The sequence below is a fragment of the Cavia porcellus genome, unplaced genomic scaffold (assembly GCF_034190915.1).
Source record: "Cavia porcellus strain 051 isolate PalLab524CR breed Dunkin Hartley unplaced genomic scaffold, mCavPor4.1 scaffold_26, whole genome shotgun sequence".
Taxonomy (NCBI): Eukaryota; Metazoa; Chordata; class Mammalia; order Rodentia; family Caviidae; genus Cavia; species Cavia porcellus.
In genome coordinates this window covers 6,281,401-6,299,953 of record NW_026947509.1, presented here as the reverse complement: position 1 = coordinate 6,299,953, position 18,553 = coordinate 6,281,401, and the positions used below count along the sequence as shown (strand labels likewise).

General features: G+C 44.3%; 1 protein-coding gene across 6 annotated transcripts in view; it reads left to right on the top strand.

Moving 5' to 3' along the window:
- Window positions 1-18,553, top strand: part of Mark1 (microtubule affinity regulating kinase 1) — a 117,617-nt gene that overhangs the window by 82,384 nt on the left and 16,680 nt on the right. For all 6 annotated transcript variants that reach the window (XM_003474226.5, XM_063236687.1, XM_023566874.2 and 3 more), the window contains 8 exons: window positions 1,607-1,655; window positions 2,688-2,753; window positions 5,753-5,823; window positions 10,597-10,653; window positions 12,035-12,271; window positions 12,355-12,474; window positions 17,363-17,462; window positions 18,322-18,434. In XM_003474226.5, the coding sequence (XP_003474274.2) occupies window positions 1,607-1,655; window positions 2,688-2,753; window positions 5,753-5,823; window positions 10,597-10,653; window positions 12,035-12,271; window positions 12,355-12,474; window positions 17,363-17,462; window positions 18,322-18,434 (813 nt within the window). The remainder of the gene's footprint in view (window positions 1-1,606; window positions 1,656-2,687; window positions 2,754-5,752; window positions 5,824-10,596; window positions 10,654-12,034; window positions 12,272-12,354; window positions 12,475-17,362; window positions 17,463-18,321; window positions 18,435-18,553) is intronic.

The window sequence follows — 18,553 nt, the reverse complement described above, 5'->3', positions numbered from 1 at the left end:
ATGGCACAGGGGCAGCTCTTCAAGGCAGCAGCCAGAGCAAAATGGGAACCAACCTCTTCTCTTCCTTGTATCATACACAGGCCATCCCTGCTCCAGAGCAGGTGTAGCACTCACAAGTCTCCTTGCCCTCCTCTTGCACAGGCTGAGGATGTTTACCAAGTAAGAACCCTGTCTGCCTGCTGAGTTTCTCAGTTAAACTTCTAAGCTGCTCAAATTGACCCAATGCATCAACCATGACATTTACCCACCATTTTACCCGTTTTAAAGCACAGAGTTCAATGACAGTGAGTGCATTAGCATCAGTGGAAACCCTCATTATCCAGATCCAGAGCTGTTTTCTTCTTCCTGAAGGATGCTCTGTACTGGTGGAGCAGTGACCTCCCAGTCCTGGCCGCCCAGCCCTGGGCAACATCTTTCTATGTAACTGCTCTGCGCAGGTTCCTGTGGGAGTGCAGACAGTTAGCAGCGTCCTTTCCCGACTGGGTCACTTCACTCAGAACTGTCTATCAGGATCACTCATGGCATGACCTGTGTCGGAATCTCCTACCTTTTTAAAGCTGAATGGTATGGGAAATACCCAGAAGTACAATTTCCAAGTCACGGTAATCCTGGTTTTAACCGTGTTAGAAACACCATCTTCTGTAGCATCATATGGTTTGTAATGGAGGCTTCACAGTTTGAATTTTACCAGTGCAGAAGGCTCCAATTTCACGAGTGTCTTATACTTTTGCTGTTGTTGTCGATGTTGTTCTGGTTTTCGTCTTGAGATGGGTCTCACAGAGTCACTGAGTTTACAGGCTGACCTTCGACCTATGACCTTCCGGCCTCAGCCTCCAGTGTGCAGGGACTACAGTTGTGTCCACCATGTCTGGCTTTTAAAAAAAAAAAAATAGTAGATGAGCATGAGAAGTCCCTCGTTGTGACTTAGACTTGTGTTTCCCTAAGATTAATAAAGTCAAGCATCTTCTCATGTTCTTTTTAGCCATTTATAGATCGTCTCTAGAGAAGCCCCATTTCTGGAAACACTAATTTTAGATTTTCTTCTGACAAAAAACATGTGTCTTAATATAGACTTTTCCAAATATCATCAACTTGTGGTTCTATTTTCTTGAACAAATTGCCTGACTTCGACTGTAACACACGCTCACAAACAGCACAGAGGGGGAACTGGCGGATCCTCCTTGTATTCTCTGGGTCAATTGTTCCTGCACCTCATTAAAATGTCTCATGAACAAAAGAGGTGACCTTAAGGAGCTGGCCCCCAGGGAAGACTGCTTCTGGGTGAAGATTTCATTCCCCTTCCGTGAAATGTTCTCTTGTTCCTAGTCAGGAAGGGTTGGGTAAGGTGCCAGTTCCCTCAGAAGCAGCACCCACAGCCTGCAGGACAGGGCTGTCCAGCTGATCTACTTAGGGTTCTTTTAGCCATGGAGGCTCAGTGAAGTTAGCATCTCCATGCAGAGCTGGGGCCGAGAAACACATGTGTTTCAGTTCACTGCCTGAATTCTGTGCTTTTACAAAGGTGATGTTTTTCTTATGACTGTTTTAAATGGCTCTCTGCTTCAGTGTTTTGTTAAACAGAAATGTATCCACCTGTTTTCTTTGACAGTTGTTTCGAGAAGTACGAATAATGAAGATACTGAATCATCCTAATATAGGTAAGAAATGTATGTACACAGTGACAGTGTTTTCTGTAATTTGAGCAGATTTTAACAGATACGCTTTTAAGAATGCTTTGTATGAGTAAAGGAAAGTGATAGGTTGGGAAAGCGACACTTTGGATAAAAACAGCTCATAAGGAGGTTACCAAAGCTCTGAATGGCTGTTTCTACCGTTTTGCTGTATTTTGGTCATTATTGAAATAATTGGTACAGTAGGGGTTAATGCACACAATGTTTTGTGTCTTCATACTACAGCTCTGCATATAACGAGTGCATGCCATTTGAAGTATTCATAAAAAATTAATTCCAGATATTTTAATAATATACACTTGGGTTTGATCATAGTTGATAAGCACAAGAACTATGCATTTTCAAGAAATAAGTAGTGAATTTCAATTTGGTGAATTTCTAATTCTCATCATTATAAATAAATTTATTGATTAGGTATATTTACTATATAAAATATTTTATTGAAATTGTAAGAACAATTCTTTAAAAATCTGTTTATTTTCAAATACTTCTTCGTGAGTATTCAAAAATCTTGTCTGTGTATGGCTATTAATGTGATTATTGGTGGTAAACAATTTCAACTGTTAAACTAGTTTTGTTTTTACCAGAAACTTTTATGATAGTACCTAGGGATATTTTGTTTTAATGCCAAAGATTATTTAACATTTTATGATCCCTCACTATAGCAGTCTCTTTTTAAGCATTTTTTAAAAATTGTTTCTCTGGTTTTAGAATTTTTCTTTTTCTTTTCTTATTCTGATTAGAAAATATACAGTTTTTTTTTTTATCTCAGAAACTTTGTAACTCAAGAATTTAACTCTAAGTTGCTTTGCAGTAAAGCGTTTTCTTCTATAGATATAGTAACTCTTGAGAAACTTTTTGTATTTGAGATTACAATTAATCATTTTTAGCCAATACACTCTATTTTCTCCACAGGCCTAGTGTTACCTTAGGTTTATTTAAAATCTGTGCATTCGGTGCTAACAGTGATGGAGTTCTATCTCTAATTTCTCTTTCCAGTGAAATTGTTTGAAGTTATTGAAACAGAGAAGACCCTTTATTTAATCATGGAATATGCGAGTGGGGGTAAGGATGAAGAGACTTGAAATAGAATTAGTGATATTTGCTAGTTCTTTATTACATTTGTATAATTTCATTAAGATACCCTTAAATGATAGCTTTAGGAAAATTGAGTGTTTGCTTTCAAGATGTTTTGATTCTTCCACTATAAATAGAATTTTTTGATATTTAAAAAAATATTTAGGGACATTTTTAAAACTAAGTGAAAATTTCAATTTGCTTATTTACTTATAAAAATAATGTGTGATGGTATTTTGATTGGAAGCTCTTGGCTATCAGCATGTCGTCTCTAATGCAGAGCATATTTAATAAAGTCCATGTAAAAGCACAGTCTAGATCAGTGGTGTGTTGCACTGAGTGTTCACATATGACGGATTCTCAGTGTGCACACATCTCAGGGATAATCCATAAGATCTTCAAATGTAGACCATAGAGTGTACATTTCCTAAGCTAGAGGACTGAGTGAACAGGGACACATGATGTGTATTTTGGCTTTCATAGTGTCAGAAATATGAGGGATTTTTAAATACTGATGCACAATAGAAAGTCACTTTTATCACCTCTACTTTCTTTTAAATGAGCAACAAATTGACTCAAAATTATTATCAGTACTTCTCAGAAAGGTCTTTAAAACTTACAGAGTTAAAGAATTTAATAAACAGAGGAGAATACTTAAAGGAGTATCTTTAAGGCTCACAGAATCTGAAAAATTGGAAAAATAGAGGCAACTGGAATTATCTGACTGATTAACTTTCTGCTAAGCAGTAGGAAAATAGTGTGGAGCGTAATGTTATGCTCTTAACAAAAAGGTGTGTAGATTTCTATGGTGATGAAGATTTTATATCAACTGGAGTAAGGAGGATTTATTTCAGTCTCCAGCATCTAAACTTACATTTTTATATAGTCTCTCAGATTTCAAAAAATATAAACATTAAATGTATTTAATTGCTTTCCACTTACTTGTGCAGGTTAAATGCTTTAGTAGGCTTATATTTTGCAAAGTTTGTTTTCTCCTCGAAAAATTTTCAATTTAGGTTTTTTTTTTTAACTTAATCTGAAAACCTTGCTTCTTAGTGGGTTTTTTTTTGCTTTTGGGGTTATCGTGGCACCAGGCATTGAGCTCAGGACATTGTGCTTGCCAGGCAGGCACTTTGCCGCTGAGCTAAATCCCAGCCCCTTAGGGTTTATTATTATAGGATTTTTAAAATCAGGCACATTTACATAAAATATAAATCTGTAGTAAAATTTATAAACCTTCAAAAAGCATATAATGAACTACTGTTTTTCTGTCTTTTCCGTGTGGCAGCATGAGAACCCTGAATGTTATTTTCAGCTCACTTTGATTCCTTTTTTCATTTTCCTGCTAGTGATCTGAAGTTTAGAGAAAGGGACGAGACACGCTGTGACATAAGGAATCCTAGGCTGTGCTAGTGTGACCTGAGAACAGATTGACGCAAGTACAGTCAACTCTCTATTGCTGTCAATAAAGGGTGCACTGGCGAGGCCAGCAGGGGCACTGCCAGCCTCCCGGACACTGCAGTGAGGCTGGCGGGGGTGGTCTATAGAAACAGCATCGCACTGGGCATCTGGATGGCCAGGGCTGAGGCAAACAGCTGCCCCTTTGCCAGGGCTTGCTGAGTTGGTTCTGGCTCCCCGAGGAGCTGTCTTCCTTGGATCCCAGTCAGGGAAATCCTTTGTGATTTTTTTTTTTTTACACTTTTTTTTTCTTTTTATCGGTACTGGGGATCGAACTCACGACTGCCTGCTTGCAAGGCAGGAGCTTATGCCGCTGAATTAAATCCCAGCCCCTGTGATTTTGAACAGTATTTAATCCAAAGGAGTCCATTAAAAGTAGGTATCAGGTCTACTCTGGGTGCTGTTTTCCCTTCTTGCAATCACGGAATCAGTGTTTACGAGATGCTTACCAGGCAGAGTTCTAAGAGCTAGAACGCACGAGGGAACACAGACAGCGTCTCTGCCCACGAGACTGCGTGGTCATGGGGAAAGCATGTCCTAGGTGCCTAGTACATGGTAAGTGGGACTGGCCCATGTGAATGTCCAGCTTCCTGAGAGCAGAACCAAAATTGGAAGCCCTAAATGTCCTTCCCAGCCTAAACTCACATGTCTAGAATAGGGACATGATGGGTTAACCGAAATCTACTAACACAGATCTCAGATGAACTCCTTTGATGAATCACCTGGAACATCCATTCGTTCCTCTGTTCCCAGCGTTCTGTGTGATCACTTAGATATTTTATTTCTAATATTGTAATTAAAGATTCATTTGTTTTACTAAACCACCCAGAGAAAAATTTAAAACATAACTGTGTAAAGAAATGGATCTGATAGGAATTTTATCCAGTATTTAGCTACTTGTGATTATTTCAGTGAATTTATTGCTTTTGCACTTTGTGTTTGGCACGAAGAGGATGTAAATGAAGTACAGATATGCTGATGACGGGCCAGAGGTTGGAAGCTCACTCTTTCAGCCTGTGTAATTGGTGTTAACCGCCAGAGTACACAAGTGGAGTGACATTAAGCATGATTGGCCTAGGAAGGCAAAGAAAGAAGTCAGGCGGGGAGTGAGATGCCATTTGACCAAGGCTCCCATTTGTAAATTTACAAGAGGGGTGTCTAGTTTGTTTGCAATGGAGGCTCAATACCAGGCCATTGTGGAGTATGCGTTCCCGCACCCTGGCTTCCCTTTATGGGATGCATAATAAAGAGTTGGCTGTATTTGTACATAACGCTTGAAAGCAGAAAGCGAGTCTTCTTTCTTATGTTTTTACAACACATTTTTGAAGAGTTTTGCTAAATCGTAAACTGCTACAGATACTTAATGCCCTATGTAGTGTTTTTCCTTTTTTCTGTTCATTATTTGGTTTGTGACTTATATAGACATAAAAAAATCATGGGTCCGACGTTTCTGTAAAAACGAGGGAAAAACTTGATATTGCTTCTGTTGTTAACCGTGTTTGACTGCCTGCTCTGCCTTTCTGATGCAGGTGAAGTATTTGATTACCTAGTCGCCCATGGAAGAATGAAAGAAAAAGAGGCCCGTGCAAAATTTAGGCAGGTATGGGAAGCAGTTTCAACCTTGTTGTGCTGTTGTGTTTAGTGATGTACAGTGGACAGTTTCACCAGCTGGACCTCAGGCACCCATTTTAAAGAGTTACATGCCTGCTTGTTTACACTTTTCAAGACTGAGAAACTCCCGGAAATAAAGACCTAATTTCCTTAATTTAAGTGTGGAACAGTTGCATGTGGTTATTTATAGATGGTGATAAACAGTGAACTTTTGTGAGACTCACCTTAACTCTGAGTCTTAGAAATACATACCAGACCAAGATAAAAAAGAAACATTTGATCCTTTGACACCTGTATCCAGCACTTATTATCCAGCTGTGTAAGCATTATATATAGAGTTTGGTTGTGTACTGTGTAAAGAGGTGATTGTATTATTTGCTTTTATAATTAATTATAAATTGAAATTCTTTATAGATTTTAAGAATGTAGATAATTTCATTTAACCTCAGGCAGAGAATCTTGTGAGTGTGACCTGAAGACTATGGTAAGACATTGGTATTTGCAGTTAAATTCCAACATGATTTGTTATGCAAATTGTAAAGAAAAATAATTTACATCATCTAGGGTTTTATTTTTAATTTTTAGGACTGACATAGGAAAAGTAAGCCTACTTAATTCTTATAGCAATCATTAATCAATTGCAGATTTTTCATAAAATATTAATGTAAACTGCAATGGATAACTTTTAGTATCCCAAACTTCCCCTCCAGGAATTTAAAATTTTCATTTACAAATTGTTCCCCGCCTCTCCTGTCTGTCACCAGGGCACTAATTCAGCAGTTAAACTGGTTAGAGACCCCCGCTAAGGGAGTGACTCGGGTTAACATGTTAAACAGTCAGCGAGACTCTCCCTGGAGAGGGGAGGGAGGAAGGTTTGTTTAACTTCCTTGACACTGTGTTTTCCACATGCACTATGGGGAGACGCGGGGTGTAAAGTCTGTGCGATTCAGGTCTTACAGAATTAGCGCTTTTTGAAGCACAATTTGTGAAATGCTCTATACCAAACACACACCCGGCCATTACTGCTGTGACCTCCAGACAGCCGGTGATGTGGAAGCCACGTTAGGTCGAGAACCGTGATAGCCCTGTGCCAGGGAGTTCTTCCCTCCGCCGGGGTGGGAGCCCAGCTCGCTGCGTGCTGCAGATACTGCTTTAAACATCTTTTTTTCCAGTATCAGTCACAGTAGTTTTAGTTTGTAGCAGACCAGAAAAAAATACCAATTGGCATTAATTATTTCCATTGGAATCTCAGTTAATGTCTGTTTTGGAGGTTATTGCTACTTAACCTTTTCCTTTTTAGTCTGCTAGTTTTCTTTATTGACCGAAAACATACTTAGTGTGGAGAGCTGTGCTTGGAACGCTGTGAAATTGCCTGCTGTGTTCCCACACCTGCCGCCTTTGCTGGTGGACAGGACAGGAAGCTGGGCAAAGCTATTTCCCAGCAAGCACGCCTGGGCCCTGCTGTGGTCCAGCACTGACCAGAAAGCAGATTCATGCAGCTCTAATAATCACTAATGCTGACTTTGCATATGGATCATTGTGAATTCAGGTTTATCATCTTCATGTTGCAGAAGTTCAGGGTCCAGTTAGTGCTATTTAAAGTGTAAAAGTAGCCAGGCGTGGTGGTGCACACCCCACGCTGCTGATGTTTGGAGAGGCTGAGGTGGGAGAATCAGGCCATCTCTGGCCACCTCATGAGAGCCACATAAAACATTGTGGAAAGGGACTGGGGATGTCACTCAGCACAATGGCCCTGGGCTCAATTTCCAGCACAAAATAATTATGAATTTGTTTTATAATAGACAAATAATGAATTCATTTATTATAAAACCATGGAAAATATTTTCTGTATAATTGCTTACCTGTTATAAATACACTTAATATTCATAGGCATTTCCACCAAAACTAGAAAGTTTATTTTTTAGAAGCTTATTTTTCTTTATGAGTTTAAGTTTTAAGAATTAATACATACATGTTTATGCTTATTTTTGTTTTCTCTGTATTTTATGGACTTTTTTTGTAATCGTGAAAGGACATTGTGCATTAGCAAGGGCACATGAATACATGTCCCTGACCCCTGTTAGGAGAGAACGGAAGGACACCAGCGCAGCTGGAGGCTGCTTAGCCACTGGTGCCCGTGCAGGGCCTCCGCATTCTCTGGGACCCCTGGCCTGCTGGCAGTCTGAGTATTGATTCCAGCCTCGGGCACTGCAAGCGAAAGCATAGCCTTCCCTGCCTGCCCACCCACAAGCAACTACCAAGCAGCCCCAACAAATGTCCCATTCTGAAAGCATAGGCATGCATGGCCTTAAGGTCAGTGCAGGGCTGCCTGTGAATCCTGTGCTTGGGGCCCTGATGGCCATGCCACAGAGAAAGCCCTGCGTCCTCCGCAGGCCAGAACCTTCTGAGATGGGAGAATCCAGCTCTAGAAAGGATGCTGCAGTGAAACCTGGCTACCTGTGTCCATCCGTCCGGGGTTCTGGGGTCAGTTCAGAAGCCCAAACATCTCACCCCGTCCATGGCAGGAAGTACACCCTGCCAGGCAGCTGTGGAAATGCTGCAAAGCCCCCACCGGACGCCAGCTTGAGCTCCTCCCTGTGTGGAGAATCAAGGTCCCAGAGAACACCCCATAAGTCACCCTTCCATTCCTCATGCTCTTGGGCTTTGGAGCGAGTGCGGCTCTCCTAAAAACCATTGTCTGTTGGGGACACTTGGCCTCTGGGTGTGTTTGGTGACCACATCGTTACCCAGGGTGACTGCCCTGGATCGTCAGGTGTGTGACTTGTGAGAGACAGCGCCAGCCTCAGCACGGTCCTGCAGCCACGATACCAGAACAGCCTGGCTGTGCTCATGGCATAGTGTATGCCACGTGGTGTGCCCATTAGAGTGCATGCACTAGTGTACTTTAGCGTGGATGTCTTGTGCATGACAAGCATACGTTAATGAGAGAAGGGTGTGAGGACTTTGAAGCATTGCTTAGGAAAGCTGACCTTGTAGGTGTTTGTGACTTTAGAGACACACTAACACTCACATCACCCCCCATAAACGAGCTTAGTGTCCTGCAGTATCTGCTTGCCTGGAATCTGAAATTGGGAGTCTTTTACTGGCCTGTCTGGCAGGGCATCACTCCCACTCCATCCCTGTCTTCCCCTCGGCTCTCCAGAGACTGGGTGGGCCCTCAGCATGACCACAGTCCACCCCACACCTCACTGTTTCCCACAGATCTCAGCATTTAAACCTGTGTCTGCCCTTCAAGGACAGTTGAATCAAATAACACCCATTCCGGGGAGTATTTCCAACTGAAATTGTTGTTTTTTGTGATTCTTTTACTTCTTTGTACCTCCGCTTATGTGATTCTGCCTTGAATTATAATCACACCCGTGTTTCCTTTCTGAATCAGATTGGAAGCTCCTGGAGGGCAGGGCCAGGAAGGGTCCGTTTTTTTCCCTCATAGAACCCAGCACATTTTCTTGCACTTAACGGGAACTCGGTAAACTGCATCATGAATTTGACTGATTTATGTCTTACTCCCTGTGCGTTGGTGATTTTGTTTTCCATTGGTGTCATCTGTCTTTGGACTGTTGTAGTGTACATTGGAATAATTTCCCCATGCTGAAATCTCAGTTTCACTTTGCCTGAAGTTTCTCTCCGCCCGTGTTCCCGCAGCGTGACCCTACTCCACATCACACTTACTCTTTTAAAACCTTGTCTCTGTCTCCATTGGTAAATCACTAACCCACACTCAGTATTCCACCTGTACTCACACTCAGCCGAGTCCGCAGAACTGGTGGCTCCGCTGGTAGCAAAGGGCCCATCTTTCTCACCCCTAGAGCTCCTCGTTAGTGTACAAAACACCACTTAGCTCTTGCTGTCAGATTCACACAATTGTTATCAAATAAAACACTGTTAGAGAAATTTTTAAATAATCTATTTCATTTTATATTTTAGCCTTTAAATTGTTGGGTCCTTACTGTTTAGCCCCAGTGATTTAGGATGTCCTCAATTTTGGGTGTCCCCCAAGAGCATCTTGCAGTGGTTAAAGCTCAGGTCTCCACATGGACATAGTCACAGGTATAGAACTCTCTGCCCGGCTGAGTTGGTGACAGACAGAAGATGGAATTTCTTTTCTTTTCTTTTTTTGTACTGGGAATTGAACCCAGGACCTTGTGCTTACCAGGTGGGCACTTGTGCCGCTGAGCTATATCCCTGGCCCTAGAAGATTAAATTTCATTTTCCCTTTTTTTCTTTTGATATTTGGGTATTTTTAGGATTCAAAATGTTTCCTGTTTTTCTACATTTGAGCAGATAAATTTAAGATATTGCTGCATACCTCTTAAAACCAAGAGGCAGGCCCTGAGTGCACTGATGTAATTCCTAGGACACAGTTTGCTTTTTAAACTCCTGCCGTTGTTCCGGGTGCTAATCACATGCGCTAAGGCGGTCACTCCAACACTGCAGTCCTCCCTGGGCCAGCACTACACACTACACACACAGGGCGATGTACGGTGCGCACAAATCTTCACAGACTGGCACGGAAAACGGTTAGGATGTTCTAATACTACTTTTCCACGTTTTCTACACTGAAAAGCAAGTTTACTCCCAGTCATAGATGCAATGTTCTGCACTCAAGAAATAGTGAAATCGCTAAATATTACTTTGAATCCCAAATTAGTAATTCCCTGCAGTAGGAGCTGCTGGTTGTAGGACAATGAGTGGTGTCTACTGTGAAATAATCCATCACTTATCCAAATATTTATTTCAGATTGTGTCTGCTGTGCAGTATTGTCATCAGAAATGCGTTGTTCACCGTGACCTTAAGGTAAGTTGCTGACTTCCTAACCAAAAGGCTCCGCGCTGTACATCTGTGATAAAAAGTCAGAGCTGCTCGGTTGCCTCCCTGTTTGAGGCAGGTAATTTTCCTGTGAGTCTCACAGTGACTTTACCAAATACTGCATCCACCAAGGAAGTGAAGACAGTATGGGGAGAAGCCATCTAGCACCACAAGCTAGAGAGCTTGAGTCGCCATGACGTCATTTGTCTTACATAGAAAAATGTGGAAATTTATCCCCAGATAAAATGTACAGGCTCCCATTCCACAGAAATAAGGTCGAGGCACAAATCCACATTAACCCGGTGGAGGAGCCAGGATTGTCCTCCACCTTGGGGCACACCATAGACAGAGCTTTCAGTGCGTTCATGACCATGAAAGCAGGGGGCTGGTGTGAACCAGCTTCAGGATGGCTTTCGCACTGGTCAGGCTTTACTCCTTGCTGGAACCTGCACATCTGTGGAGTAGCTCTCTCTTTTTCTTTTTTCTTTTTGTCTTTTTGAGACAGGGTTTCACTGTGCATTTCAGGCTGGCCTTGAGCTCACTTTGTAGCCCAGACTGGTCTCGAACTCGCAATTCCCCGCTCAGCCTCCTGAGTGTGGGATGACAGGCATGCACCAGCCCACCACCCCGCATTTAGTCTCTTTTGAAACAAAACCCACACAGAGCCCCTTCTCTATTGAATTGCTTGCACTTTGAACAGGCACATTTAAAACTTTGTCCTCGAACGATTTTGCTTTAGGCTGTAGAAAATCAGCCTCTCCAAATACAGGAGCGACTCTCCCTGCTTTCTCCTGAGCGTGTCTCTCAGGGAGAGAACCGGACTCAGAGGAGCGGAGAGAGCAGAAAGCAGCCGAGTCTAACCGACTGCACTGCTTCCCACGCTCTTTCCCGCGTACGCAGGGCCTGGCTGGGGAAAGAGGACGCAGGTGAAGAGTGCAGTGGGGGTGACCCCTCGCGTCTGCTGAGGCTGCCTCTTAGGTGCCTCTGGATAGCCATGGTCACCTCTGAGGGAGGACAGCCCTGCTCATCTGTACTGTGCAGACTAGAGAAGGTGTGGCTATCAGGTGTTCTCCCGTGAATCAGAAAGGGAGGCACGTAGACCAGGGAAGCCTTTCTAAGGGAAACCGCTTTCCCGAGTAGGTGCAGATGTGCGTGGCGGGGAGAGCTCGGAGCTCTCCCTTTCTCCTGGGGAAATTCAGGCTCACACGTCCCAGTACCCGAGTGCACTTCTATCACTAGAAGATAGAATTTGCTATCACTTTGAAAAACCGAGACAGAGTGTAGAAGTTCGGGTTCTGAAACAGGTGCAGACGGAGGTGTTCGTGTAGTGTATGCTTTTTACATTGTCCTCTTATTATTTTCCTCTTAGGCTGAGAACCTTCTCCTTGATGCTGATATGAATATTAAAATTGCTGACTTTGGTTTTAGTAACGAGTTCACAGTGGGGAACAAATTGGACACATTTTGTGGAAGCCCCCCCTACGCCGCCCCCGAGCTCTTCCAAGGGAAGAAGTACGACGGGCCCGAGGTGGACGTGTGGAGCCTGGGCGTCATCCTCTACACGCTGGTCAGCGGCTCCTTGCCCTTTGACGGCCAGAACCTGAAGGTACCGCCCCGGGGCTCCGTGCCGTGGCCCCGGCCCACCGTGCCCAGAGTGCGGGTGGTAAGTGCTCTCGTGTGCTCTGCCAGGAGCTGCGGGAGCGCGTCCTGCGCGGGAAGTACCGCATCCCCTTCTACATGTCCACCGACTGCGAGAACTTGCTGAAGAAGCTGCTGGTGCTCAACCCCATCAAGAGGGGCAGCCTGGAGGTGAGGCTGGGCTCCGGGCTTGTATGTTTGGGGCTGTGGGTTTAAAGTTTGGCTGTGGGGACAGTCCAGGAACAGGGGATTTTAACAGCATAGAAAGCGATTTTCTTTCATCCTTGCTAAGAAAAGACCAGAATGATCTCCTGTCCTGCTGTAACCCTCTAACCTGTCAGAGGAATGCCAGCTCATGATATGCTTGGTATAGATAAGGACAAGGCCATCTGCATGATAGCAGATGATCAGTCTGGCCATCGGTGTGCTTGATGTGAGAATAGAAACAGAGGCGGATGGTATAAGTAAAAGGATCCTTGGAAGTTTCTCTTTTAATTTTTTAAAAAAGACTACATTAGAGCGTCTACACATAGTAGGTATAAAAGCATACCTCATGGTGTGGATTTGGTGACAAGTACTGGAGGCCAGTTTGAACATTAATTTGGCAAAAATGTGCAGACAGCAAACGGGGGCGTGCTGACATTCCCTTTCCACCGTCCTCCCTGGACTCAGGTTCGAGGAGTCGGTGCGTCCCCTAGTGCAGCTGTGTGAGCCAGGCATAGGTTCGCACCCCGCCCTGGCCACTTCGCAGCTGGGGAGCCTGCTCCATCTGTTCAAGTTTGTCTTCTACAAATTTTTACTTATTTTTTAATTTATTGGTTCCGGGAATCTAACTCAGGACCTTGTTCTTGCCAGACAGGCCCTGTGCCACTAAGCTACATCCCCAGCCCTACAAATGGTGTTTTAAAAGATTGTTTTATGAATTAAAGAATGTGAATTGTTAAGGGGAAAAAAAAGTGTTCTAGGAACTGAAGAGTGCTCATTCCTCTGTGTTTTCCAGGGAAATTTTCCAAATGATGTAATTTGCCTTTTGTTTAGGAAAAGGGAAGTGGTGTGGTCTTTATTCAGAACTTGTCAAGAGAGCCTTCTTTCTGAAGACCATTGCTTCTTAATTCTTCAGTGAAGGATTAAGTTAAAAGGAAAAGAGAACATATTGGAAATAAGTATTTCCGTTTCCTAGTGTGCTCTCTATCCCTCCCGCCACTCTACACGCCTGTTCAGTGCAGTTCTCCCGAGGTACCAGGGCTTCTGCGGTCAGAGGCCTAGCTTTCTCCTTCTGACCCTACGACGAGGGTAGCTCACTTCTTTAAGATGCTGCAAGTCTGTTTCTAGAATGATATTTCGGCTGCAGTGAGGTGACTTCAAAGGTTCACCATATATTATACACTTGTGCTTTTTCTGTATTTGTTCGCATTAGTTGGGCGGAAGAAAATTCAGAGAATAAGCTCATTGAAACTGCGTCTTTTTCAGCGTAGCCTGCATTTCTGGGTTAGGAGGCGGCCTTACAGCCAGCCTCCTTGCGTGCAGAGCGGTCCACATAGCCGGACTTTGTAATTTATTTCACCACGTATTCTTCATGAAGGGTGCTGTGTCACGTGGAAGCTAAGGAGTGGTGATGTCCCTCGGGAGATTGCTCTAAACACTTTCTAGCAGTGGGTCAATTAACAGGTATTTCCATTGAATCATTTGTTTAAATGGGACTATTTCTATTTCTAAGCTCAAAACATTTTTTCTTTGAGAGTATAAGGTTGTTTTAATAATATTTTAGCAGAGAAGGTATACAGTTAAGAGCCTGTTTTTATATCGCTGCTTTTCAAAACTGCCAACTGTTATTCATAAAAAATTATCTGAACTAAGAGTTGTTGATGCTCATGTCAGTTTCAAAATTCTAGAACTTCAGAGAGCACATCTCTCACATCCCAGGTCTATGCCCCTCTTTTGCATAGAGCACACTTTACCTGACAGTCAGTTTACAAACCCTCAGAATTAGAGCAGCTACTCAGGTAACAAGCAGCATAAAGAGAACATGTCAAAGTTTTGTGGGGAGAACAGCTCTTATAAATGTCTTTGAGCAGGTAAGATGTGCCTCTGTCTTATAGGTGATTAATTTTCGGTGGTCATGTATTTCATCTTTCATCATTAACATTGAAGTGCTGAGTATAGAAGTTGCGGAGTTCTGTGAGTTGAATTCCAAAGCCAGTCCTAGCTATGCAGACATTTGATCATCACAAGTTCGAGCTGATGATCTGTGGGTCAGGCTGTTTCCCCAGTCTTCTGGGGAAATGTCCCAAAGGCCTTGGGTCACCAGGGCTGACTCTTACACCAAGCCCTGGGTATAGTTTCTCCCAAACACACACTTACAAAATAGCTTAATCTAAAACCCAGGCCCAGTAGGAGGTTAACAGAGATAACCCACAATAAAATACAATAGTGAGGGTACCCTGGAATAAGTTACCTGAGCAGGGTCTGTCTTCCTGTCCTGGAAATGTCTTGCCGGGTGGTCAAGCTGACTGTGATAACGTGGTTAGACTCCAGCCTGGGACGCACTAGAAAACTTAAGCGTTATCTATTGCCTCTGATCGCCCACCTAATGTTCTCAGACCGTGTCTGACCATATTGGAAAGCAAACCTCCATGGTACAGGAGGAAAAAATATCACTCCACCAGGCTTAGCTCCGGACTCCCCCCCCCCCCCGTCACAGTACCGTCTGAGAGGGCACAGGGGAGTAGCTGTGGCAGGAATTTGCAGCTCTGCTGTGCCAAGTTTTCCTGCTGAGGTGCAGCCTGTCAGCTCTTTATTGTTATTGACGAATAATTGCTAAAGACTCTTGGCACGGTAGCACTGTGACTTTGCAATTTGCAGTGGGTCTCCTTCCGTTTCAGTTAGTTGGGGAATGTTCCTAATTGCCACTGCAAAAGTGGTTACCGCGGGGGCTGGGGGTTTAGCTCAGCGGCATAAGCACCTGCCTTGCAAGCAGGCGGTCGTGAGTTCGATCCCCGGTACCGATAAAAATGAAAAAGACAAAAAAAAAAAAAAAAAAAAAAAAGTGGTTACCGCACGTGAACTTGGCGGTGATCTCTTTGACAGGTTCACATCTGCATGGTGATAGTTTTCAGTCCCTGAATTAGCTACAGATTTTCAGTGATACATATCATGGGTCTGAGAGCCTTGGGAACAGCCTCCCACCCAGCACCCGCCTTCTCACAGGTCTGGTTGTCAAGACCAGCTTGGAGCTCTGTCTTCTAGTGATCACCTTTGGGTGAAGGAAGGATGGAAATCACCTGTACAGGCAAAGGTCAGCCTTCGAAGGATGCATGTGTAGATGTCATTTGTCCCTTTAGTCAGCTCTTGGCGGACAGCGTTATAGAGCTGGAAGAGGTATTAGATAGACTTTGAAAAAAGAACACAATTGTACAACATCTACACCTTGGTAGTCACAAAGTTAGAGATTTATAATTAAGGCAGAATATTCAGAGGCCAGCTGGTGTCTCCTGCACACACTGCCTTGACCCCTGGGAGCCAGTCCTCAGCTGACTGTGACCATACCAAGGTCCCGATGAGGCTGTCTCTTTTTTGAGGAGTAAACACACACACACACACACACTCTTCCCTCTTCGCCACTCTCAGTGCACTCTGCAGCGTGTGTGTACTGTCACACCCTGGCTCTCCACAGCTGTCTCACCTTGTGATCAAACCTCCAGACCCATAGAGAGCCCCCTCCCTCAGCGGCCCTCGCTCAGCCTCCCCGCTGCTTTATGTTTCTGTGAGCTGGACAGCAGCTTGAGAGCCCGGAGTGACTGGGGTTTGCCTTTTGGGGTCGCTCCCGTGGCTCAGCGTGGAGCCCCCAGTTCCTCCAGGCGGAGCAGGTGTCTCGGAAGGTGGGTGTATTCTGCCATCAGGCAGCCCACGTTCCTCACTTGTTTCCCCCTCAGCGAGCGGTCAGGTTGCTTCTGCCTCTCAGCACTGCACGGATGTGGTGTGCAGACTCTTCAGCGCCTGTTCCCAGTGCTTTTGAGTAAGCACCCAGGAGTGGGCTGCTGGAAGGTGTGCTAGTTCTGCTGAGTTTTTGAGGGAGCTTCCTGCTGTTTCCCATAACAGCTGTACCGCCTCACGCTGCCCTCGGCCTTGCCCGCGTCCTCGGAGCCCTTGTTTTGAGCATTTTGCACAGTGGCCACCCTCTGGGCCGGGGATGGCATCTCCTGGGGCTGTGGCTTTCTTCCATGGCTAGGGGCTTGTGTAAGCTTCCACTCATACTCCACTTGGCCACTGTTGGGTCTTCTCTGGAGAAATATCGCTTTACTTCCTTCACACATTTTAAAATCAAATTACTCATTTTTGGCTTACTGGGTTGTAGGAGTTCTTTGCATATTCTGGGTATTGATCCTTAATCAGTGTATGCTGGATAAGTATTCTTTCCTGTCCTGCAGGTCACCCTGCTGGCTGTCTTAGGGTGTCGGCCCACCCCCTCATTATCCCACAGCCTCTACTTCATCTGCTGTGGTAATCTAGGTCAGCACTGTCCCCACACTGGCCTCTAGACTTAATGTTTTGACTGTCTCTCCTTCCCATATTCTGTTATCCCCACTGATCTCCAATCCTCGTAATCTCTTCTGTCCTGATATTTTAATAAATGATGATTTTTAAATACAGGCATGTGTTTAGTTGAAGAACAGAAAAAATAGAATCTTCCCATTAATCTTGAATATAAAAATATGTAGCTAAGGTTAAACTCCATGGTCCTTATGTTAAGTCTTGCACATTTAAACGAGGGAGGGAGAGCCGGTCTTTGAGTCATGACATTTGGGGAGTGTGTGGCATGGCGGGCACCAGGGCCACGGAATGCTCTGACCCCAGGGCATCTGCCACTTGCTGCACTGGTAACCAGACAGCCACTTTATCTGAAGATGCCGCGTGGCCCTTCGGAGTGAACCGATCAATTTCAGATATTCTTACAGAGCAAGTGGGGCGGACAGCTCTAAAAGCTTCTCCATCTCTGCAGAGAGCCCTAGGTGGCTGAACGTTGTGACTGACCAAACATAACACAGACTTTATTTCCTAGCAAATAATGAAAGACCGATGGATGAATGCAGGTCATGAAGAAGAAGAACTAAAGCCATACACGGAGCCTGAACCGGATTTCAATGACACTAAACGAATAGGTGAGTATTTAAATATCAGCACAGGTACTACTGTGGGCTCCAAGTGTGAGTTCTTGAGGCTTCCAAAGTAGTGTTTAAGAACAGAGAAGAAAGCAGCTTCTATTGGATGAAGATTTTCATTATCATCTTAATGATAATATTAAACATTGGAATTTTATTTGTCTTATTCTTTCCTTTCCACTCTCTCCCCTGAGATTTCAGCATTGGCCAGACTGATGCTTGTCAGCATTTTTATGAAGAATCCAGAAGTGCTGAGTGACCAGAGTTGACCATGGACTCTCCCTCCCCCTTTCCCACCTCCGAGCAAAGTGCATCTCCCCCAGACCCTCAGCCAGCCTCTCATGGGCTCTCAGCCGGCTGGAGGGCAGGATGCCAGGGGTATCGGGGGCCTGCCCAGAGATAACATGGAGTTCAGGCCTTCCAGAGAGAATCAGTCTACTGGAGACCAGAGAGAGTGGAGTTGGGGAAGAGAGGAGAGAGCTCTATGTGACAGCGAGGGTGCCCGGGGAGGGACTGCACCCAGAGAAGAGGCGTGTGTGCGCCCCAGACAGATGCAGCCTCTGGGGGCACGAAGGGAGCCAGCGTGGCAGTGTTTGAGGCAGTGAGAAATTGAGCAGGTCCTGAGTGCATAATCCACAGTATAGGTAATTCTGCAGAAAATGACGAATGTGTATTAGCTATGATTTTCGGTGTATGCAGGTTGACCTAGGACACAGGCACTGTATGTGTTTTAGTTATGAAAACTGTACTTTAAAATTTTAAGACTTAATTTTCACTTCCAGGATTGGTGGATTTGCCCATTTTTGCTGATTTGTTTACTAACACCCATTTTAGGACATTTGCCTCTTTTTCTTCCTAGATGTTATGGTCACCATGGGGTTTGCACGAGATGAAATAAACGATGCCTTAATAAATCAGAAGTACGATGAAGTTATGGCGACTTACATTCTGCTAGGGCGAAAGCCTCCTGAGGTGAGTTGTTTTGTCTCTTAAATGAGTGTGGAGTGTGCCCGAGGATGGTGACAGCTAAGTCTGAATGGGTTGTGCTCTTCGTGGTGTCAAAATAATGAAAGCATCAACATGTCCTTGAC